General features: G+C 44.6%; 1 protein-coding gene across 1 annotated transcript in view; it reads left to right on the top strand.

Moving 5' to 3' along the window:
- Nucleotides 1-1,058: 1,058 nt before the first annotated feature.
- Nucleotides 1,059-23,764, top strand: part of SOBP (sine oculis binding protein homolog (Drosophila)) — a gene marked incomplete at its 5' end in the record, with an annotated part of 52,652 nt that continues 29,946 nt past the window's right edge. Inside the window, one exon of the mRNA XM_009577756.1 lies at nucleotides 1,059-1,154. Coding sequence (XP_009576051.1) covers nucleotides 1,059-1,154 — 96 coding nt within the window. The remainder of the gene's footprint in view (nucleotides 1,155-23,764) is intronic.

A 23,764-nucleotide genomic window follows, 5' to 3' on the forward strand; every position in this document is an offset into this window, starting at 1 on the left:
CTCTGCCCGCTCCCCTCGCCCCCCCCTCCCCAGACACCCCCCCTCTGCCCTCCTCCTCTGCCCGGCTTCTTCGGGCAGGGGCTGATTTAAATAGGTTGGCAGGGAGCCAGGAGCTCATCATTTTAATGCAGTGTAAAATGGAATGTGCATAATTATATGCAAGCCATATGTGAGGGAGACAGCTCAGCTGTGAATTTCGGGAGGCTGCGAGAGGGAGAGAGCGAACAGTCAGGGATCAGATGAGATGGAGCGGAACGGAGTGCAAGTGTCACCCAAATGAACAGTGTAATGAGTGTATTGCTGACACTCCTCCTTTCACCTGCTTCTCCCTTTTGCTTTAACTCGAAAGCAGAAAACGCTGTAGATGAGAAGGGAAAAATACTATATGCAAGCAGGATTGCTAATGGGCTCTGGTAATGTCTCCATTTAAACTTCAGCTTTCTTAATTAACAGCGTAGTTCCAAATACCCGGTAACTTTTAATGCATCTTTGTCGTTAAATATTTTGACCGCATTTGACTGAAGGATCATTGTTCTCACTAGATGATTGCTCCTTTCAAAGCTTCACTTAAACATGGAGGGGGAATCCATTTATCTATAATAGTATTACATGTAAATTATGAGTATGAAAACTTATTTATTTTTTTTGGCCTTGCTGTTAAACTGAAAATACAAGTACATTATCTAGGGATTGCTTAAGCATGTCAAAAAGTTTAAACGAATACGTATGTAATGTAATCCTTAAAAATGCAATGGAGTAAACTGAAACCCTGAGTTACTCACAGTTTCCAGCTCAAATATTTCATTTTGGGTTTGTCTTTTGTTGTTCTAATTATTTGCAATGCAATGAATTTGCATGTTCAACCTAAGCTATGTAAGAAAACAGCATCCCAAGTTCTCGTATCTAAAAGGTGTACTGCGTATTTAAACAAACTTTTTAATAATGTTGTATTTTGGGATTCCCGTCTGTTTTAATGATCTGAGCTGTTATGCTTTTAGCTATTTTTTTTCCTTCCATTATTTGTAAGTCCCTAAATAGGCCATTATATTTCCCTTCAGGCTAGAGATGAAGATGGACATGCTGAAAATTTTCCCCAGCAGCACTATGCTAAGGAAACTCCAAGACTTGCCTTCAAGAATAACTGCGAACTACTTGTAAGAATAACATACTTACAACAAGTCTAGATTGTTACTTTAGCACAGTGAAAACCGTTTTTTTTTGAAAGGCTTTTGTTCATTATGACATACATTATGAAATATGATAGTTTTTTTTTTTCTCCTGTTTAGCATTCTAATGCTAGTTCTGCTATCCGTGAACAATTTAAGATCTCAAATTGCTTGAAAAATCTCTTATATTTGATGACAGCACGTGAATGGCCTTGTCGTACTACCTTGTCTCGCACGGTAAATCAGGGAGAGCCATGCAGGGAGTAGCTGGTGATGCACGAAAAGCCCCCCCCACCCCGCTCCGAGGCACCCCAAAACTCACTCTCCCATCCACCTTTTAGCTCTGCCTTGTTTTCGGGCGGCGGCGCCGTGTTTCGTTCTGCTGACACACAGTACTCCCTTTAGAGCTCGCCTGTTCCTCCCCTTCCTAGCTGCATGCAGGCGGGAGCATCCTCTCCTCTCCACTCCTCTCCACTGCTCTCCTCTCCCCTCCTCTCCTCTCCTCTGCTGCGGGGAAAGAGCGAAAGCCAGAAAAGCACATACAGGGAGCCTGGAGTGTTTACAAGCCGTAAGAGAGATGATATCAGCTGTGAAAGGATCTCTGTTCCAAGGCAGGGTTAATTCGCTGTTCATTTTAGTATTTGCAGCTAGGCAAGATTAAAAGCAAAATTATATTTCAATGAATCTGTTGGGACCTAATGTTCTTGATTAGCTTGCGAAAATGAGTGCTCCATGATGAGTTTTTCTGTTTGCCTAAAGTAAACAGAGAATGAATTGTAATACATTCAAGAGAGATTCACACATGGCTTTCGAAAAGCGAGTGTTAGATGAATTGGTAGATCTCCCTCACATTCGCCTTTCTTCTCGGCCGCACTTAAGTAAAATCTGTTGGGACCTAATGTTCTTGATTAGCTTGCGAAAATGAGTGCTCCATGATGAGTTTTTCTGTTTGCCTAAAGTAAACAGAGAATGAATTGTAATACATTCAAGAGAGATTCACACATGGCTTTCGAAAAGCGAGTGTTAGATGAATTGGTAGATCTCCCTCACATTCGCCTTTCTTCTCGGCCGCACTTAAGTAAAATGTATCGTTTGGCTAAATGGAAATATTTGTGGAGAGTCAGAACACAGGGTTATATTTTGAAACACCACCACCTTTTTTCTCATTATAGCTATAGAAGAGGGGGGCGGCGGTGGAGGAGCAAGCTGTGTTTCCTCTGCAATAAAACCCACGTCTGCCTCCCCCGTAGAGGACGCAGGGCCAAACGCTAATCTGGGTGTCCCAGGTGCAGCATCCAGCAAAGTCGAGCTGATGAGCCGACGTAACCCCGTGCCAAAGCCGGCCTCCAGGTTCAATCAGTTGATCAGAGAAGGCCAGACTGGAGGGCGGCAGCCCAGAGGTGGTGGCCAGTCCCCGCTTCCGGCACTGGTACTAGTGGGCTCCTAGGGTCACCTACCCCCCAGGCATCCCCTGTCCTGAGCCAACCCCCAGTTAGGTAACGACAATGCTTTTTAGAGTCACGGGTATCACTTGGAAAGGTCAGTGCATTCCCAGTATAATTTCCCCAGCAAAAAGCGACGTGACCCATAAGACCTGGTCTTCCTTCCTCTTAAACCCTTTGCAAAGTTGCCGTTGGTTTCAGGGGCAGCAGGCTTAGGGGAGGAAACTAGACAAACACAAAAAGCGATTCCCCAGTGCAGTCACAATTCTTGTGCCAAATAAGTGAAACTGTTTCTTCAAGGCCGTGCTTAATTACTGTGCCGCTGGTCAAATCAGGTCTGATGAACCATCACAGCACACACAGATGCCCCCGAAGTCAATAGGGCTTCTTGGTGTTGGAGGAGTTCAGGACTAGAGTGGGGAGACAACACGATATAAAATAAGTTACGTATTATTTCACTTGAAAATCTGCTTTATTTTTAGTGCAAGCAATCAATGACCCAATTAACCCCTTTTATGCTATTAAAATAAAGCGTTCTTTTAATGCCCAGTTAATTATTTCTCTATTAATATGCATTTAAGTTTTTGTTTTATTATATCACTTCTGTACCTGGCAAAAGCTCAAGTCATCCAAGTTAGTGTTTCATGTGCTTTTTTGGACAAGTTTCAGTTCTTGTTTAAGGAAGTAATAAAAGCAATTTGTCATAGTTTTATTTTTCCTATGCTATTGGAAACAAAATTGGCAGGGATGTAATCTGTACTAAATTTGTATGTGAAAAAAAAAGTAGACAAATAATGGATATGTACCTCTGCTATCTTTAAAGATGTATTTTAGGAACTTTCCGTGAAAATATGATGCTGGGCCTAGGCTTTGGTGGGGAGGGAACTAGTGTTATTATTCTCGAAGATGCTACATGTTTCACAGAGAGGTAGTGGTTTTCCTTCTATATTTTTACTTTTTGGGAAACAATGCTATATTAAAATGTGCTCGAGAGTAAAGGGAATTTCACAGGAACTGGCCATTAAGACAGCATCTTTCTCCTAAAGGCTAGTCAGTATTCCTACGTTTGTGCTAGGAATTGTCTCCTTGGGGGAGGGGAGGGCAGTGGGGAGGCGGCGGGGAATGAAAGAAAGGAGTGGGGACAGCTGCTTCCTCTTAAAAATATTTTCCCAAGGGTAAAAACTTACCCAGAGTCTTAACAGTGCAAGTCAGATGCCGGCTGAGCGAAAAGGTGAGATTTTTTAAATGAAAGAGAAACTGAAACTTGTTTATGATTTTGAGAATCGGGAAATCCTTGGAGTTTTCTCAGTGCAGTTGAGAATAAGTACTGTAATAGCCTGTCAGGCGAAATTGGAGGCTTCGGCTCAAAAGGGCTTTCTTTGCTTTAGGGTTCAGCTGCCGTTCTCCAGCAAGGTTTGTTCCGGCAAGTGCAGGCTCCTCTGTTTGGGAAATGCTCGTGCTGGGAGGGTGCTGCCGGGCGGGATCCCGGGTCTGGGGCGCTGCTGCTGGGTCTGCGTGCCAGGGCTCTCCCGCAGGAGCCGCGCTACACTGGCGGAATCTTAACATCCTTAACAGGTCACAGGCACGCATGGCGAGCTTTAACTCCTCAGTACCTGCAGAGATTTGAAAGCGTAGTGACATACGGTGTTACAAATTGTATGCTTTCTTCATTGCTTGCTCCTCAGAAGAGAAGATATTTTGGTTAGTGAGGTACAATTCAGCTATTTGGGGGTTTTTTTTTGAGAGAAAGAGCTTGAAAGGAAATAGGAGGAAGAAAGAGGTAAAATTTAGGCAAAAGAAACCCCTGAGTGCTTACGGTAGTTCTGCGCATGAAGAAAAGCGGTGACAATTAAAGATTTTGGTTGGTGTAGAAAGCCATTATGCAGTTACAGGATTAGGTTAGGGTATTCATTTCCCGCGGTAAGTCCAGATATGTTGTTGTGTGTCATGCCGGTTGTTGTACAAAACAAAGTGGTTAGGATGCTCTAGTCAAGGAGGACAACAAATTTTCCTCGTGAACTTTTCAGTATTTTTGGAATCATGTTTTCTTAAGTTTAGCTACTCATGATAAATACTGGGAACTACATAAAACAAATTTATTTTTAAAGAGCCAGGCCAGCATGCTGTCTTGGCCAGCTGTCCACTCTTCTCCCATAGGCGCTGCCTCAGGATTTTAATTTCTTATTCCACGAGTGGCTGGAAGCTTTTCTTCCAGGCACATCTCTTTGTTTCCACAAGGAAAAGGCAGAATTTAGTCCTCTGGAAGCTTATTGTCAAGGAGCACTACAGTCCGACTAATAGTGGATGTGGGGAGAGAGATGGGATTAACTGCGGAGAAAGGGTAGGCTAGAGTGAAAAGGCCAGTGAAAAGCCCACAGCCTCAGCTCTAGCCGGCTGAAATTCCTGAGCCATTGCCTAGAGAAAGGAAAAATCCATCTGGCACCTACCCAGGTTAGTCAGGGTAGGAAGAGCCATGCTTGGATGCCTTTTAACAAAAGTGGGAAAGAAAAACCAACAGTTTGTCCTTCCCCCCGCCGCCAGTTACCCAGAATAGCGAGTCAAGGTTTCAGATTGGTGTGCTGCTGTATGAGCAAAGGAGGTTTGATGGGTTAAGGAAATTAAATGCCAGGTTGCTTTCCAGTTCATTTGTTTATGGAGATGATCTGAGTACCACCCACTACTATGGGATTATATGTAAAGCAAACAAATAACCAAACAAAACATAAACACCCTGAAAAAAAAATTCATTTCCAGTCCCACACCCAGCTGTGATCCACGGTTTTCCTGCAGTAAAATTATGATCTTTTTCTCTTTGTAATCAAATAGTCTGCTCCTAGTAGTTCTGCTCTGGGAGGATAAATTCTTGACTCCAGTATGCGATGCATTATAAGGTAGCTCTCATGCTTGGGAGCCGTTGTGTAAAAGACACAAAATAAAACATGCTTGTTATTGGATTTAATGCAAACTCACCTACAGCCAGTTATCTTTAATCACTAACAAAAAGAGGCAGAGAAAGCTCTGAAAACACATCTACAACTGAAACATGAAATGCAAAAAGTTCTCCGACAAGCAAAAGGCCTTTGGGGAGGCTACGGCATGGCTGAGAGAAGCCGGAGCTACAGCTGATGCTTTGCCCTGCTGTTCCAGCACTAGAGGCAGGGTCAGGAAGCATGGCACACGTGGGGCGTCTGGACAGGGCAGCAGGGATGCAGGCAGGTTAACCGCAGCATTACGGTTCTGGAATGCGGGAAAGATTGCCTACCTACAAGACTGATTTTAAAAAGCACTGAGAATATTTGTGATCAGATGAGGCCGGTAGGTGAGGCCAGTAGGTTTTGTAGTCATAGTCAAGTTAAATGCAAATATGCATATCGGTATCCTTTGGAGGCCATGAGAGTTTTGGTTTCAGAAAGTGAGGTTTAGATTCTGGTTTTTTAAGGTACCTGGCCTGTTTCCTGTGCCTCAGTGTCAAGCAAAACCGGTCTCTGTTAATGCTTCAGCATTAAAAGGAAATACCCATCAGTCCATTTATAACCGCAGTGCCCTCAAAGGAGGACTGAATTTGGGGAAGATAGCTTTGCTCATCCCCTCTTTTGCCTTTCCCCCCTTTTTGTCTCCCGTGCTGCCTCCTTATTCCTAGCAGAGAGGAGAGAGGAAGCAAAGGCTGTTCCTGCTGTAGCTCTCCCTGGCTCTTCCTTCACCCTGCTAGGTGCAAACCGGCAGAGGAGAGGGAGAGGGAGAGCGCTTCCTTCACCCTGGCCCAGGCTTTGGGACGCGCAGTGCTTTCAGCCAGAAAGCTGGAGCGGGACTGCCACCCAGCAGCTCTGAGGCATGCAGGGCCACATCTAGCCTTTAAGGTACCGACCCTGCGGTCAGAAGGCGATTTTGCCACCCTGGAGAGGCAGGAGGGGAGAGGGGGATGAGACCTGTGACACCCCGTGGAGCTCCAGGTCGTAGAGCTACTGGTACCAACCCTGCCGAAAGTTAAAACCTCCACGGTGGTGACTACCCCTGTTTCAGCATCACTCGACGTTTGCTGCGTCTCACCGCTGGTGCTATTTTTTGGTGGTTTACCGATGGATTTCATCAGTTTCTTGCTCAGTTTGCCGCCGCAGTCTGAGAGCAACTGATACTGCTCCATCAGCTGCACAGTGGCGTACACAGTGATTCGAGCAAATGGCCGTGCAAAACCCGTAACAGCTGACGGAGAGCCCGCCATTGGGTTCAGGGACTTTGGATCAGGCACAGAGAGCTGTCAGAATGGCAGTTATGGCTCTGAAACAAAAATATTGAGAAAAGCAATTGTAGCAGTGAATTGATGCTCATGTTCTTAAAACCTCAGTAATCTTGGCCACATGAAATTCAACCTTTCTTGTGACTGAAATAACAGTGGGGCTTAGGTCATATCATAGACTAATCGCCTGTAACATTTCATTTTCAAAAACTAAATTGTTCATGAGTTTAGCAGAATATTTTAAAGAAAACCTCCCCAAAACCCCATCGAAAAACTTGCATTCTGTTTCTTTTCAAGCAAGGGTAACAAACCAAGCAAAATTATCGTAAAGGTTTTTTTGTCTTTAATTGCTGCCAGGCTGAATGAAGGGCTATGTGGTGTTCACCTCATGCACACTCCTAAAGCCTGTTAAAGTCCACGGGCGCGGGGCGAACGCATTGAAAAAGGCAGCGCTCGGCTCGCAGGCAGATTTGCAGCCCGGGGGATAGAGGGGAGCCCCAACATCCATCGCTGGAGCACGGGGCGCGAGGGCAGGCTCCGGCTGACCCTCCCTGCCCGCTGCCTGCCTGCGCAGGTAGGCACCCGCGGGGCACGGGCTGCCTCAGCAGCTGCGCCCTGATAGGCATCTCGCTGGCATAATGCAGGACCAAATACAGACCTGCAGCCTGCCAGCCGCCCCGCGATACGCTGTTCCCGGGACATTATAGGCTCTATGCCTGTCTACACAGATCTATTTACTGTTTTAGGACAAATGCATCCACTGTCTTGCCCGGCGCACGAGCTGTGTCCTTCTTGCCCTGCTTTTTAATTATATGTTTTTCTGCTCCGTAATAGAAGTGAAGGCAGTTGCTTGCGTTACGGCAGCACAGGCTGGACCTGGGAGGTTTGGGTCCTGTTCCTGGGGCCACAGCAGACCTTCTCGGGGTCTTGAGAGATTTCCTTGGTCTTTCAGGCCTTCTGTTCCCCTTCCCCCGTCCTGCACTACCATCCCGCTAAAGAAATACGCTTTTTTTTTTCTTGACTTACACCGTGTGTAGGACTCCACAACCTCGGATCCAATGCCCAGTGAAAACAATAGGATGCCTCCTGTTAACTTTAAGTGGGCTCTGAATGGCACCCTGCATTCTGTAGACAAGAAAAGGCAAACAACTGCTTTGAGACGTCTTCCCCCTCTCTGATCAAAAATTGCTATAGTGTAGCTAATTTCAAGTGTAGAAAACACGATCTTTATTAATAATATTTAAGCTGAAGGCTGCAATCAGAGACCAGCTGTAGGAACTTGCAGAAAATACAACCCTGTCGTAGCAAGTCTGAGATAGCAGGTCTACTGGAAGTAAGACCCAAACCTCACTCCTTTTCTATTCAGGGTTAGTGAGGGACCCTGATCTACAGCATTAAGGAGGGCCCGCAGAGGTGGGCAGGGGAGTGCCATTAACCCTTGAGAGCAGCAAGGAGGGTAAGTCTCTGCCAGATCCCAGCGACACATAAAATACAAGGTATAAAATCCCCAGGAGCATGTGGAGCAGGGGGAAGGAAGGGAAGGAGATGGGGATAAAAGTAACGAAGCTCCCCCGTGGCCAGCGATGCGGCTTCCCGCACAAGCAGGCTGGTAGCCCCAGTAGCTCTACATAATCCCCGCCTTATCAGTCCAGTGAACCGAATTAAGGGAGATGATTCAGGGAGCTGAAGAGATGGAATAAAAGGTGTGACAGTGAGAGGGGTGGGCGGCACGGGAAGATGGGCAATGGGAACGGGGCAGATTTGGGAAGGACCACGGCTACCGACGGTGGGTGTTTGGCCTCCCAGAGCCGAGAGCAAGTCGTATCCCCTTTCCCACAACACTTGCCTCGAGTACGCAAGAAATAGCAAGCAATTTCGCCCCAGTGTCTCTAGTTTAGCATTTTCCTTCATACAGGAACATTATTTTAGGATGTGACACTTGACACTTAGTGAGCACAAACTTGCCTTCCTTTCCAAAGGAGGAGACATGTTTTCTAGTTTTTAACACCACCATTATTATTATTATTATTTCAAAAAAGAAGCAAAATGCATTTTTTAAAAAGGACAATAATTAAAATCCCATTACAGCTCCAATTCTGTCATCTTCCTCCCCAGAACAAGCATTAATATTTTTATTAATAAATGTGCAATTACTGGTGACCTGAATAATTTCTCCAACCTTAATTTCTCCTCACTGCAATACTGTGTTGTATTACTCTGTTTTTACTCTTTGCTTTCCTCATTTGATGTGTTTACTGAAGTTATAATTTTCATATTAAAAATGTTCTCATTGAAAAATGGCTTTTGCAAAAATAATTTTAAAAAAATACCAATCTTTTTATTGACCGGGACTTTAAACAAGTAAAAAGTTAAGAAACTGTTAGCTGAAAACGCATTTTTTAGCAGGCTAATTCTTAATAACTATTTCAATAAATTTTAAAGTAAAAAATCTTGAAAAAAATGGTCAGCCATCCCCCCACCCAAACCTCTATAAAACTGAAAAAAAAAAAGCAGGTTTGTATCCCTTGGAAAGAAAACCAGTTGAGAATCGTGGCTTTGCTTTATGAAACTGGCATTCATAACCAATTTAAATAAAATTCAGACAGTTTTTATAGAACATTAAAGAATGAAGATATGCCTTGTTCCAAAGGAAGTGAAGTGCGGTGAAGTAAAATTCATCGGATTTCCTTCCACATAAATTGGAAAGAAAATTTCCAAAGTCACCACCCAGAGCTATAAATATTTTCTCCTTGGGGTCTGTGCAGGAGATGCAGATGACTCCATAGGGTCTGGGGGAAGTACCACGTGGGGCATCCTGGCAGCTACCTGGGAGGAGCCGTCCCTCGCTCCGCAGCTCGCCACGGCCAAACCTGGAGGACCGGGGTCAGGCCAGAAAACCGGCTTTAGTCCCCTGGTGCTCAGCTCCTTCTGCACCTCTGACCCTGGCTCTCACTCATGCAGGTTGTTAATGAGAGTGGGTTTTGTCAGGGACGAAAAGATGCCTACGTAGACTGGTGTGACTTTCTGTAACAGTGCAGTTGGCTTATGCCTCACCTTGCTGCATGCGTTGTCCCCCCCATTAAAAAGGAAAAGAGTTTGAAGGCTTTGACCCCTTTAAGAGCCAACATACGCCAGTAAGAGAGTGGGATTTTGAAAATCAGGAGCCCGTGCTCTTTTTATTTCTGCGAGTTAAGATCCAGGCTGTGGGAAGGAGGGTTGAGAAGAGCCTGGCCACCATTCAGCTGGACTTCAGGGAGGCTTGGGGATGCTGTGGGATATTGAGCATGTGGCCCCCTCTCTTTGGGAATCCCTAGGACTGTGCAGGGCTTCCAGGAATGATGTCCCAAGAAGGCAGATTAACACCACACAGTCATCTGAAGGCACACCGAAGAAAATCTGTCTGCAAGGAGCGCGTATCTCACTGCTCACTGCTGTCTGTAGCAGACATCATTTTTACATCTCAGCAGTGACATGTATTTTGGGATGGGGAAAAAAACCCCAAAATATAAATCCTGCATTTTATTATAGAAGTTAATACCAATAATTACTTAAAATCTAATGAATTTCAGTTTTCACTTAATTGCTTTTGAGTAGTTAACTTATTAAAAAGAAGCAAGGACATATTCATTTAATGAGCAGCAGCAGCCTTGGCCTAGCATCTGCCTACATTCTCTTTACAATTAATCAATTATAGTCCAATGGTGTGTAATTACACATTAAGAAAGTTATTGGATATCGCAGCATGGCTGTCCCAGGGGGCTCATGAATACACTAATATAACACACCTGTAATGACCTGTTCTCAGATCTGCAAATTGCTCCCATTTCTCTCTCTCTCTCATTGCTAAATGAAGATGAGAGCAATTACCATTAACTTTTTGAGTCACATCTAGTCAATGAGAGAGAAAAAAGATCTCTACCAGCATTCATAATAAATCTGCCAGTTGGTACTGAGTATTTTAACTGCACCAGGCATCAGGCTGGAAGGCAGTAAACGCGCATCGGGATCGCACAGGATCTGGACTGAGCACACTTCACCTGTAGACGAGGGAAACAGGCAAGCAGGAAAACCTCATCAGATCACATCCAGGTGTAATTTGCCTGGCTTGGTTCGAATCAAACCAAACTCTGGAACTGATCCCTATGCAGTGGCTCTAAGTCTTTGCATAGCAACTAAGCCGTGTTGCTGTTGTGTTGAGGTTTTTTTCCAACGCTAGAAAGAACAAAATTTACTATGTAATGGCAGAAAGGCTTTGGTTGTGCGAGAGGATACAGTCACCAATGCTCTCTTATTAATGCATAACAAATGAAACCAAGGAGAAACTCTTAATCTGCATAATGAAGTCTGACAGATTCTAAATTGGTGATTTAGTCAACTAAAGGGTCCAAAAATGCTCTGTGGAAGTGAGCTTTTGATGGCTCCATAAGTCAAACAGGGGATGATATCTGTCAACATTTTTATAAATGTTGTCTTGCACAGTGTGATTTCGATGTGCTGTTGTCTCTCTCTCTGGGGAGAAGTGTCTGTTTCCCTCCACGAAGTTTTCTTGTTCGTGCTTTCGTTTGCAGACTGGGGTCTTTCAGGTGGGTGTATGTGCAGATCAATGTGCAGCAATATCTGGAGCACAGCTGTCCTTTAAAAGCAGGGTCCACTTTGCCCATAGTAATCTGAATTATTTCCATGCTGTACACCTTGCACCAAACTAGCATCAACAACTTCAGTGAAACCTTCATCATGCCGGAGGTTATTTCTCTTTTTAAGGACTGTGCATGTCTCCTTGTGCTTGATATCCCTCGGGATAACACTCCTGTGGGATTCAGGTGGTCAAACGTTGCTCTCAGTTGCACTCACAGTGAGGCAATGGATGTTTCAGTCTGAGCTTCAGCTGGGTCCACATTTCACTCTGTTTTTCACCTGGGCCACGTTTCTTCCCAGTTCCACAGCACCCTTTGGTTTAGGACACAGTTTGGTTTACATGCCTAGCTGTAGCATATCAGTATTTGACGTCTGGGCTGGACTCTCTAGGTCCCATTCATAGTTGCCAGAGGAAGACAAGCACTTCTAGAGTGAGATTTACTCAAAATAATTAGGTGCTTATTTGGGATTGGTTAAACCACCTTTACATGTGCCTATATCTGTTCATTAACTAGATAAATACCTTCCATATGACACCTACATTTTCAATAGCTACAGTCATCAGTTGAACTGCATATTTCTCCATGTGTCTAACTTCAAGCTTGCACGTAGAGCCATTCAGTTCAAGCAGAGGGACTGCTTGTATGCTTGAAGTTAGGTATCTGCTAACTTTGTGTTTAGATGTCTGATCTCCAGCTTTGAAATGAGGATGCTGTTATTTAATTGCCTTTGCATGCAATTTGAGATTGAGATTAGAATGGTAAAAGTGCAAAGCAATATCTATTATTTAATATTGTATTGTACTCCAAATAGCTAACAACAGCACCCTTGGTATTTGCAGAGAAGTTCATTTATTATGCATTATTATCTGACACAATAGGAGAAAACAGGTTCCGAGGTTTACTTTTAGGTATTGAAAAGCAATTTGACTGCCCAGGCAATGCATGGTAACTGAAGCAAGCAGAGCAGTGAGTGTAGATCCCACTAAGTGATCAAAGTGTGCATGTGTACAATGTTCTCAAATTCTGCTCAATGCACAGCTTTGTTCATGCTCGGGACCAAAATTCAATTCTGTTTTTTTTTTTGATCAGTGCCTGAATGATCAATTTTAAAAGTTTTAAACAGAGAAAGGAACAAAATTATAGTCTAGAGCTTTAATATACAATACAATATTCGGTTGTACAGGCTAGTTAAATATTGGTCCTAAAATACCTGTCAGTTGGCTCTTAAGTTGTGTAGTTTTTGTGTGTCTGATGGGGAGGAGGTTGGTATTTCATTCAGCTGCAAAAATTCACTTCTAGCTGCAAAAATTTGTTTCTAGCTGTATTCTCCGCAAGAGGCTGTAACTCTTTGCATGTCACTTTCCTAATTGGGCAATAAACTCTGTATTGTACTAATACTTTTTATTATGAGGAATAAACATGCTTCTTCTAGACAGGCAGAGGGATAATTGACCACCTGTGGCCAGTCCTGAATGAACATTACTGCACATGCCACTGAAATTAATGTCTCCTTAGTCAAGACAGGAAACGGTCATTTTCTGAGAGATTTTTTGTGGTTAGGAAGCTAACACACTTTCTAACAACGTGGATTCCCGACTGCCAAGGGAAGAAGTGCGTGGTGCTCACTCGGTTACTGACCCTCTCTCTGTCTTTGGGATTCAAACAGCAGCTTCATTTGTTAAATGTGTTAAGCGAAGGGCCAGATTCTGGCTCGAGCCAGGGATGCCTCTACATCACTCTGGCAGTAGAAAGAAGTCTCAAAGGGTGGTGTGCATGTAATGTACTCCCGTGGCCCCTTTCTGCTGCCAGAGTGGTGCAAAGGAGTCTCAAAGTGGATGAGAATCTGTCCCAAACATAGGTTTATGCAATGCCGGAAGATAGCGCTGGGACATTGTGCTGGTGTATCGTGTTACAGCTGGCCCGGCACCAAGTCGTAAGGGCTGAAGGATGCTGGAAACTAAAATATTAAAGAGCTAAGAGATTGACTCAGTAGAGAGAAATGGTAAATGCTTCTCTTATCAGTTATTTTTCACTTTGTATTAATAAATCTCTGGGACGGTATCTCATGAAAACTGCCGGATCCTTCAGGATCCAGTCTCTTCTTTAAATCGGAAGCAGGGGGTGCCATGAGAAAAGCATGCAGGTGAGACTCCCGGGCGTGCACGCACCCGCAGCACGCGGTGCCCCTGCCAGAGCGTGTGCCCGGGGAGGAACGGCGTCCTCGGCAGGTGCACGCACACCCTTACAGGCACAGGGGTTGTGCAGGGCCTGGAAAATGTGTCCAGTCTTATCGTACGCATATCCTATTTCTTCCTTCCAAGAGATTGCAGGGGGCTGTGTTGAGCAAGTGCTTTTCTCCCCAGCGGGCGTGCTCGGTGCATTGCCACAGGGCTCTGTGCTGTCATCCTTCTCAGCCACCACGCCACGTTCATTTAATGAGGGGTTATAGCTGATGTGCTTGCTGCTTGCACAGTCCGGCAGTCCAGCTTTAGGTCTCTTCTTCCTCCAGCCACAAACTAGGGCTGAAAGTCTCCCCGGTAGCGAGGCATGGCCAAGGCCTGGATGGGTGCAAGCTGTCCAAAGTTCAAACCAGATTAGCTCCAGATCACTACGCTTGGTGAAAGGAAATAACCAGAGGGCTTGGCTGCTGACATACCCCCCACATAAATGAAGATATGTGCCCGCATTGGTTATTAAAATTCTTCCTTGGGGACCTCGCTGAAATCTCCGCTGCCCTAAGTCACCACACAGCAGCAGTGACAGAAGTGATGGCTTCTTTCTGTCCAGGAGCAGAAAGCTTTTCTGTCCAATGCTGCCCTGGTGAGATGTATCCCTTTGGTGTCCCCAAGCTGCTGTCCCTCTGTGGCCTCCTCTGTGCTCAGCCAGGAGGTGGGGACTGACTGGACCGCAGCAGCCTGCTTGGGTGAGCTGCAGTACCTTGCTCGCATGCTTGGAAAGCAGGCTGTGCTTGCATCCATCAAATTTACTATAATCCCACTGCTGTTTGCCTCCAGCTCAGCGGAGTCAGTGTGAGCGCTGGGAGGAGCCGTCATGTAGACAAATTTGGCCCAGTTTCCCCCTCGTGCTATTAGCAAAACCTGCTGAAAGCAATTCTGATTAACACAGCAGAGAAAATACCTCTGCTGTAAAACATTGAAGATTGCCACTAGTGCAGGTACGTTGCGAGGAGAAGTGGAAATGGCTTTTTGAATTTTTGCGGACTGATGGGTGCTGCAGTTCATGGTGTGTGCTTGTCTGCAGGCTCCTAGATGCTGAGCTAGCAAAATCCTGCGTGGCCTGAGGAATCTGCCTTTTATTTTCAGAGCCACTTTTTGAATGTCAGTGTGGCAGCACATTGATACCACAGTGCACTGCCACAGCAAGAGTTTTGTGGAGGTACCGCATCCCTGGTGTGCAAAGCCCTGATCCTGCACCAAAATCCATCCGGATGAATGTGGGTACCCATGCCAGAGGTATGAACTGCTGCAGGCATGGGGACGCCCCCAGTGCTCTCAGGGTTGGAAAATGGCAAAGAGGGCAAATCCAAAAGAGCCTGGACCTTGTGATCCTCCAGGAACTCCACATAGCTCTGTCTTAGAAGGAGGATTTGAAGAGTGCCCAGATTGCGGCACTCAGAGGGAGTCAGAAGTGTTTAGATTTCACATTGTGTGTTTTCTCACTGCTGCTTGTTTTCTGGGTGGGATTTGCTCCTTTTCATAGCTGTAAACACAGCGCCCGGGTGAGCTCTGGGAGGAGCCTGCCTCAGAGCAGGTCACCCTGAATTTGAGACAAGTGCTTCATCTGAGTATATATACAGTGGAAAGCTAGAAATGGAAAAGATCTATTAGTTCCTCCAGCCGGTGCTTTGATTCTAAAGCATATCTGTAACGTGCCGTAGGCTGTTGGGGGGGAAGAGAAAATCGCTCACTTTTTGTAAATCGAGAAGCAGTGAGTATCACGATCTGGTCTGAAGAGAAAACGCTCCGCAGTCTCAACAGCGTATGCTCCCTTTTAGACAACATTACTCTTCAGTGAAAGCATTGGGAGCATTTTGAAGCTGTACCTGGCGCGCCTGCCTGTAAACATGATAGAGAAAGAGAGCAAGTGAGAGGAGAAGAGAGAGAAAAGGGCACAGGCTTTTGGTGAGGACAGGGAACTGATTTCAGGTGTTTTTGACACCACGTGAACCTTGCATCGATAGCATCTTCCGGAGCACGATATACCCTGGAGGGTGGAGGAAATGGTAACGGGTAGAGATGGGGTGGAGGGAGCGAAAACTACCTGCAGACGCGGCATCTGAAAAAATCCAGAGGCAATGCGACTATTTTTTAGCAAAAGTGATAGATGCCACGGGGCTGCTCTCACTAAAATTTGGCTATAAGCAACATATTCATATTTAAACAAGTCAGCTTTGCGCATTGAAATGAGCAAACACTGTCTCTGTGCTTGTTTGTTTGTTGTGCAGAAGCCATCAGCTTCACTCCTTATCCCTTCACTGCGATGGTGATGCGGAGTCATGATGATAGATTGGCTGTCTATCTAGCTTATCTGCAAGTCCACAAAACATTTATATCTTATACGGCATAATAGGCTGTTCTCATGCAACAGTGGAAAATAGGAATTTGGGGCTGCCCTTGCAAAAGTACCATCTCCTGTACAACATTGCCATTCCAGTAAGCTCACTTGGCACAGTTTGTACAGCTAAGCGCATCCACTGTGAAACCTAACATTGGGATGCACATGAATAAAATCACACAAAATCAGGAAAGGAGCGAGCATCAGAGAAGCTTTTGAACGCAGGGGGCAAACCAGCAAGGATGGAGTTCCTGCAGTTTCTCTCCTGCTTAGAGGGGGCCTGTGTCACCTCTGGTAAAAGGCTTCCAGCTTACACCAGCATTATACTTGGCCAATTATCTTATTTAGGTATCTCGTATATATTTAGGTCTTGAAAAGGTCAACAGCAGAGCACGGCTGGGCAGGGTTTTTTGAAGCTATAGGACTGGAAGCTTTGCTTCTAGCATCATTAGAAAATAATTGCTTGTGAATGTCCAGGGATTTGAATCTACATGTTGGAGCTCTGAAAAGGAGGGCAGGAAGATTTAAAACATTATTGAAACAGCTGCTGCTAACGTTACACTTGCTGCAGATGCCGAGCAGGGAGTGAGTGGAATGCACCGGGAGGCACGACGGCTGCACCCCACCTGCCTCGGTACCCTTGCGTGGGGAGCCTGTCTCCTCGGGCTTCTCCTCATGTGACTGTCCCCAGCACAGACGCGCTCCTCTGTCCAAAATTCATGCAATGTTTTTCGAAAGCTGCAGTGAGGCAGGGATTGTCCCTGTGGCACTCCACCTGATCTGTTTTCACCTAAGTATATCTGCTATTCTTCCATTTTAAATTATTTTTGTCCTTTGTTTTTGGTTTTCTGAACCTTGCAACTTTTTCCTTAGGTCTCTCTTCCTCTTCTGAATATCTCTCTTCCTCCATTACTATCTTTCCTTTCTGTCAGTTAACTATTTTCTTCCCCAGGTCCATGACAAATCACATCACTTATTTTTTATGCCCCCACTTTTTTTCAAAGTTCCTGTAGTCTTTGGCTCCTCGATGCTGTTAGCTGTAGAAAGTCCCCTTCCCTAAATGTTGTAAGGCCCAGATGTTACTAAATGTGATTTTTACCATCTAAAAACCTGTCAGTTACCTGCCGCTGCTCACAGCTTGATTTCTTGGTATGACCAAACTGCGTGGCTTGTGACTCTCAACACAAGCCCTGAGTTTCTTACAAGGAAGATTGCCTCGACGCCTGGTATTAGACCAGTCCTTAATGAGACGTCTGTTCACTCCTCAGCTCTGTTACAGATAGTTCCCGTGACCCTGGCCAAGTCATTTTATCTCTCTTTGTCTCTGCTCCCCATTCAGAAAACGGGCATAATTGCACTTCTGAAGCTCATGTGGAATTGCGACGATGAACTCCTGCTTGCTTTGCCTTTACCTCATCCCTTTTGCCTGCACGATTGTCAGCTGGGATAAAGGGCGACCGAATCAGAGTAGCCATGGTCAGTGCAAAGCTTATGCTTCAAGCAGCTGGCCCGGCCGCTCGCCATATCCTAATAACATTGATAGCAGAGAGTCAGCTTTATTACCGTTTGCATAGCAGTCTTGTGTGCTTTGAGGAGCTTCCTATGCTATCTGTGAATAGCGAACAGGGAAGTTTCCAAGGCAGGGTGCTCTGGAGTACACAATGGACAAAGAGAGAAAATGGCTTCCTTTGAGGGCTTGCTCCACGGGGTCGTTAGCAGAAAATGTGGGGCCTTGGAAGTACCAGAAGGAGAGGGAGGGAAGCAAGGCAATTGCCCCATTTGTAAAACCCATCTCCGGTTTCATCCCTGTTGTCCATCCTATTTCCCTCACCCTTCCCACTCTAGTTCTGTGACAATAATGAAATAGAGGAGTGCAAGGTAAAGGCATCCTTAAGGCTGTCATTGTTGCCAAGTAATGCGAATAGGACTTTCTCTCTCACATACCTGCTTCTGAACGCTAATGTCATTTAATTATTGTGATGTTGCAAATGAAGGTGCCCACACACAAATTCAATATGGCTGTAATTATTAGAGGTAGAGTGCCAATTAAGCACACAGCAAAAGCAAGTGGTGTGTTTTTGATTTGTCATCTGATTTATTATCATTTACCGCACGTGCCTCAGACAGCACCGCCTGAGTCAGGAGTAGAGAACCAGCCCTTTGTACATAAAACTTGCTCTTAAATCTACACTTCACAAGAAAACAGCAACTGGCATAAAACATTTGTTTTTAAAATACAACCGGGAATGTAGTTTTGAAGCACTCTCCATCTCAGGTAAGGAACACAAGGGAAGTATGACTTTTGGTAGGCAGATGCACATCTCCAAAAAAAGCACTGAATACAATACCATTCACATACATAACATATGTCAAAAAGCCTTCAGTGAAAATCCGAATTATGCAGGGAAGAAAATCCAGCTTGCAACCAGCTTAAATGTGTTGGCCAAGTCAGCTAAGAAGATCTGCAGGCTTGGGCTTCAGCAGCTAGGGCCGCATTGTCTGCCTACCAGCTAATTACTGTGGTTTTCAATTTTTAGCTATCTCCTAGCATGGCATTTTTCAATTCTAGTCAGTCAGCGTTGCCTTTCGGGGTGAGGAGCACAATGCTGGTGGAGCATCCCGCCTTGTGCAGCCTGGGCACATTTATAATGTTCTCCTGCTCTCCCAACCTGTAAAGAGTCCTTCTTTGAATACTGCGCACTGCTCACCATGCAAGCAGCTCATTATCCCAGGCATTTCAAGACTAATTTCTAGGACATTTGGTTAATTTGCATAAGCCATCCAGTACACAGAAGATGTCTCCACAATAAGGTAATATGCCAAAATCAGGATTTATGTGAAAACATGAATATTGGGGGGGAAGGGTGGGCATTTTTAAGAAGCTGTCATTAGCACCGATCTCTAAATGAATACCTCTGATAAAAAGTCACAGAATCTGCCTCTCCACCTACTGTATGTGAAGCTCCCATATAATTTTCTGCTTTGAATCTTGCTCGTCTTTTTATTAAGTAAGATGGGTTTTGATCCTTAAACCAGCCTTGAAATATGAATACTTGGCGCTGTTGGCTTTGTCTAAAAAGGAAACAAAATCCCGCAAACTGAATCCAAATCAGCTATCACTGTGAGGAGCCTCGTGCGTCCGCTGTTCTGATTATTACCTTGACACCAGAAACAGGAGGGCCCGTAATCCTTGAAACAGCTGACATCTGAAGCGCTGATTCTTCCTGTGCTTTGAGTTAGTCGGTCCTTGATCTCCATGCCTGGCATGCAAGCCTGGCTTTCACTGAAACCTGACCTCGTGGTCCCTTCTTCTGCAGCCCTGTTTGTCTTCTGCTGTTCAGAAATGTGCAGCTTCTGTCCTCAGGACTCTGAATTAGAGCTGCAAGGGTCAAAAGAGCAAACAGAAGAGTTGTCATTATTGGATCCAATGCCTGCCCTTGATTTAAGTGTCCTTGTGGTTTTTTTTAATAACGATTACAAAATAAGAACGGTTCAAGAAGTTTTTTACGTGAACCTTTCCCCTGCAAGGTGACACTGGCTTTCCGTGATCTCTGATGCATGACTGCTTCACCTACAGGTACAGATGTTTTTGCTCCCTTCCTTGCAAAGCCAGCCTGGGATTTGAGAGTCAAGTTGGTTTCTTTCTTCTCTCCCTAATATGTCTTCTGCCATTATGAGGCCTCTGAAGAGCACATTAAGTCCATGTTTACCCCTGTGCAATCTAATTAACTTCCAGAATAACTGTGCAGGTGTAACTGAGATCTCAGTTTGAAGGCAGCTTTGCTCCACTTATTATAATTGAAGGAACTGTTTGGCCAGCAGCATTTCTATTAGTAGTAATGCTGTTTGAAAAGGAAATAACTTAGTTGGACTTTCGGACTGAATTTGTAGGAATGCCAGCTAGAATTGCATAAGTGAATGCATATATATCTGCTTACGTGTAAATAGAAGCTAACTTGAGCTGGAAATCACATGTACGATAACCATGCAATCCTGATGCCATTGCTACAAATTCATTTCCCGGGGCAGAGCTACGGTTTCAAGAGACGGTTTCAGTTCTTTACTGTTTCGAAGGTTTGAACAGTGTTGGTTGTTTGCTTTGGTGCATCACATGTAGTTCCAGTTTGGTGAAACTTGCTGGGTATTTAATGGCTTGTTCAGCTTGAATCAGAAGTTACTCTGTTACATCTGTTATTCTAGCTTTTGAGATTAGTATTTTCAATTGCAGGAATTTGTGGGGTTTTTTAATCAAACTGTACTACAGGTTACATGGAACTGACAGCATTAGCTTGAACATAATGAGTATGTTCAAAAGGAACAATACATGCAGTTTATTGGTTTACTGTCTTCCAACTTGAATCACTTTTTGCTACTCTAAGATGTTAAAAGCACATTTTTTTCCTCTGGGGATTTACAGTTTCTCTTAGTGTTTTGATTACTTGTGAATAATTTGATAGAAAACCCCTTACACATGTGCCTGTGATGTACGGCATCTAGCTTGGATTTGGTTTTTGACTGATCCCTCATAGCTGAAATTACTGTATACAACAAAAAACATTTGTAATGCTGTCAGACAGGAAAAATATCTCTTCTGCAACTTGACTTGAATTTGTTATGTGTATAGCTCCATGAAGTTCAATAGATGTAAATACAGATTAATTATTTAAAAAGCAATAGGAAGGAATGAGCTTCCAAACATGTAGTGTTTAATTATTTAAAGCCTATAATGGAATTTCAACCCTCGCACATACCCTACTTGCTTGGACAAGTGCCTGAGGTTAACTGGCATGTCCCCACCTCCCAGTCATCTCCCCTCCTCTATCACAGGGTGATAAATGTGCCTGGTAGATGTGAAGAATGGTCAATATTCTCAGTCATGTCTACTAGTGAATATGCTGTACTTAACTCTGTCTTCCTTTCCCCCATTACTATATTGTATCCTGCAATAAGCCATTTCATATAGCATTTCATATGACAAGATGTGTACGAGTGCGAAAGTCCAGCCACAGAGGACCAAATCCTAAAGTCTTGGACAAAGCCCCTCGTGATTGCTGACCCCACAGAGTAGAAAGAGCCCCGTTGCACTTTGGTCGTTCGATGGTGGTGGTTCAAGGCACCCGCTGTATGTGGTTGATTGTACTGGATGTTGCACACACATGTAGGACAACCTGATTCCCGTTTCAAAAAACTCATGCTCTAAGTAGGCTAGGCACATAAGGGGAAGCCTTCTTCTCCCCATTTTAAAAGGATGATCAAAGATACAGACTGAAAATAAAGAACATAAAAGCCTCCCAGCTTTAGAGACCTCTCTGAGCTTACCCTTTCTTTGCTCCCTCTGCAAAGGATGGAGAGTGTTCTGCTGGGACCAGTTCAGAGCCTTATTTTGGTTCCCACTGTGATCCACCCTCCTGAGATGCCTACCTCTGTCCACAGACCTGAGCTGGGCAATCAAAGTAAATACCTAAAATTGGGCTGTCTAGATTATTTCACTGCCTACCCTTCCCCTTGTCCAGAGTTACTCAGGCATTTTGTGTTTGCAGGGAATGACTAACGCCAATCTGGCAAGTCCCGTGTCTGCACCCTAGCTACATAATCTTCCTTCTTTTACTGCTGTAAGTCATTGGATGAGGAGCACTTGACCTGGGATGGGTTTAAAATAAATCTAAAGAAAAGCCCTTAAAAGAAAAGCAAGCACTTCAATTGCATTGAATAAATACACAGTTAGTAATCTTTGTATGTGATGGCTACTGGTCTTCAGTAGCCAGCCCGGTCTCACCTGGTTTGATGAGGAATATTTCCAGCAGTGCTCTACCCTGTGAAATTATTGTCAGAAGGAGTTTTGTGGAAAGACCTAGGGAAGAAAAAGGGCTGGAGAAAGCAAGACAGAGTTAGTCCTCTTTGAGGAGGAGTCTAAAGAGCATAGCACTCTTGAGAGCCTTGCTTACGATACACTTGCAGGGTGAGGGTTTAAATAGGTTGATTTCTTTTGTCCCGGTGTGCAGCTTCCACATAGCTGCTTTGTCACGCATGTCATGCAATGAGAAAATCATCTGCATGATCTTGTATGTATGAAAGGGTTTGCCATGATGCATTTACATAATAAAGTCTATGCAGTCGCAGCGTGCATCATACGTACAGGCAAGGAATGAGTGCCATCTACAGTAACACAATGCATTACTAAGGGGTCCTCTGTAATTGTGTTCTTTACCGAATAGCGCGTCTGATGCCTTCTGCTGTAATGTACCCTCCTTGGTGAGAAATTAATACTTTGTGCCAAATTCAACTCTAAGTTAAATGGTTCAAATAGAAAAAACAACACTGGCTTCAGTGGAGTTATCCCAGATTCATCCCGGGGTTACTAAGAATAGATTTGATTTATGTAAATAGCTGGGTGTCAGGTACGCTCCAGTGCTAAACACTTTCTAAACAGAGGGATAAGTAAGACCTTTTCAGTTGAATAGGAAAGACCTAGAAGGACTTTTTTTTTTCCACATCCATACCCTACTTAGAAAGAGGTAGATGTAAATCACCAAGGAAGAAGGTGCATTTTCCATTCCTTGAGAACCAGCAAATGTTTCGGGCCTGACAAAAGCGTCTTAGTGAGCAGCAGGGTACGTGAAGGGCTGGCCCTCCCTCCCTCAGGCGTCGGCCACAAGTAAAGCTGGTTGCTGCCCACCACCCTCGCAGCCAGCGGGTCCTGTCGGAGGAAGGCCGGCTTCATGGCAGGAATGTTCTTAGTAAAACAAGAGGGGCATTAGCAGAAGAAGACAGGGAAGTTTTCAGACACATTAGTTCACCATATGTTTGGCTCTAGGCTGCAGTTTCAGACCTTTATAACTCCTCATTTATTATTTTTAAGGCTGAAATCCTGGAAAACAGTGGTTTAAGATAGCTAGGGACCATAATAGTCACTGTAAATCCTACCTACCAGAGACAGAGTAATTTTTTTTCTTTTTTTCTTTTTTATTCTTTTTTCTTTCTTCTCTTCTGTTTTTCCTTTTCTCCTTTCTCCTCTCCTCTCTTCTCATCCCCTCACTATTTGGAGGATGTGCAGACTGTTGCGTTCCCCATCTCTTCTTTTCCCTGGCCCTTATTTCAGTCTTACCTGCTCCATATGGGAGCGCCCAAGAGTGAGCCTAACAGTTGCTCAGAATAAGCCTCTCTCCGCTGGTGATTTTGTGCTAATAGAAGGGGGAAAGGGAGCTGGGTCTGTACCAACAGGCTCTGAGTTTCAGCCAGGATCAGTGCCTCGCAGCAAGAGAAACTAGAAGGATGCAGAATGCTTCCTCTGTGCGCGGCTGAGCAATTTCCCTTGCTTGGGTTCATCTTCTCCAGCCCCCAACTCCAGAGGAAATGGGAAAATTAATTCCACTCTCCATGCCCGATCTGCAAGAGATGTGACATGTCTCAGTCCTGGGCTGAAACTGATGTGACACATTTTTCCTTGACCCAAGCAGATTGTGGATCTGGCCCAGGGTTGTTCTAATCAAATGTGGTTTCCAGAGAGAGGGCTCTTTAAACTGAACGTATTCTGGGACGCGGGGTGATGCGTACCATTACCAGCGGCAAACCCAGCAATTCTCAAAGTGTGAATTACACGCAGTCAAATCTGGAACAGTTTTGACTCTCTTCAAAGCTCTATAGACTAAAACCCTCTTGGAAAGTTTTGACTTTTTTTTGTCCATTTTTACTAACAGTCAAGTCAATCTT

The sequence above is a fragment of the Fulmarus glacialis genome, unplaced genomic scaffold (assembly GCF_000690835.1).
Source record: "Fulmarus glacialis isolate BGI_N327 unplaced genomic scaffold, ASM69083v1 scaffold5750, whole genome shotgun sequence".
NCBI lineage: Eukaryota > Metazoa > Chordata > Aves > Procellariiformes > Procellariidae > Fulmarus > Fulmarus glacialis.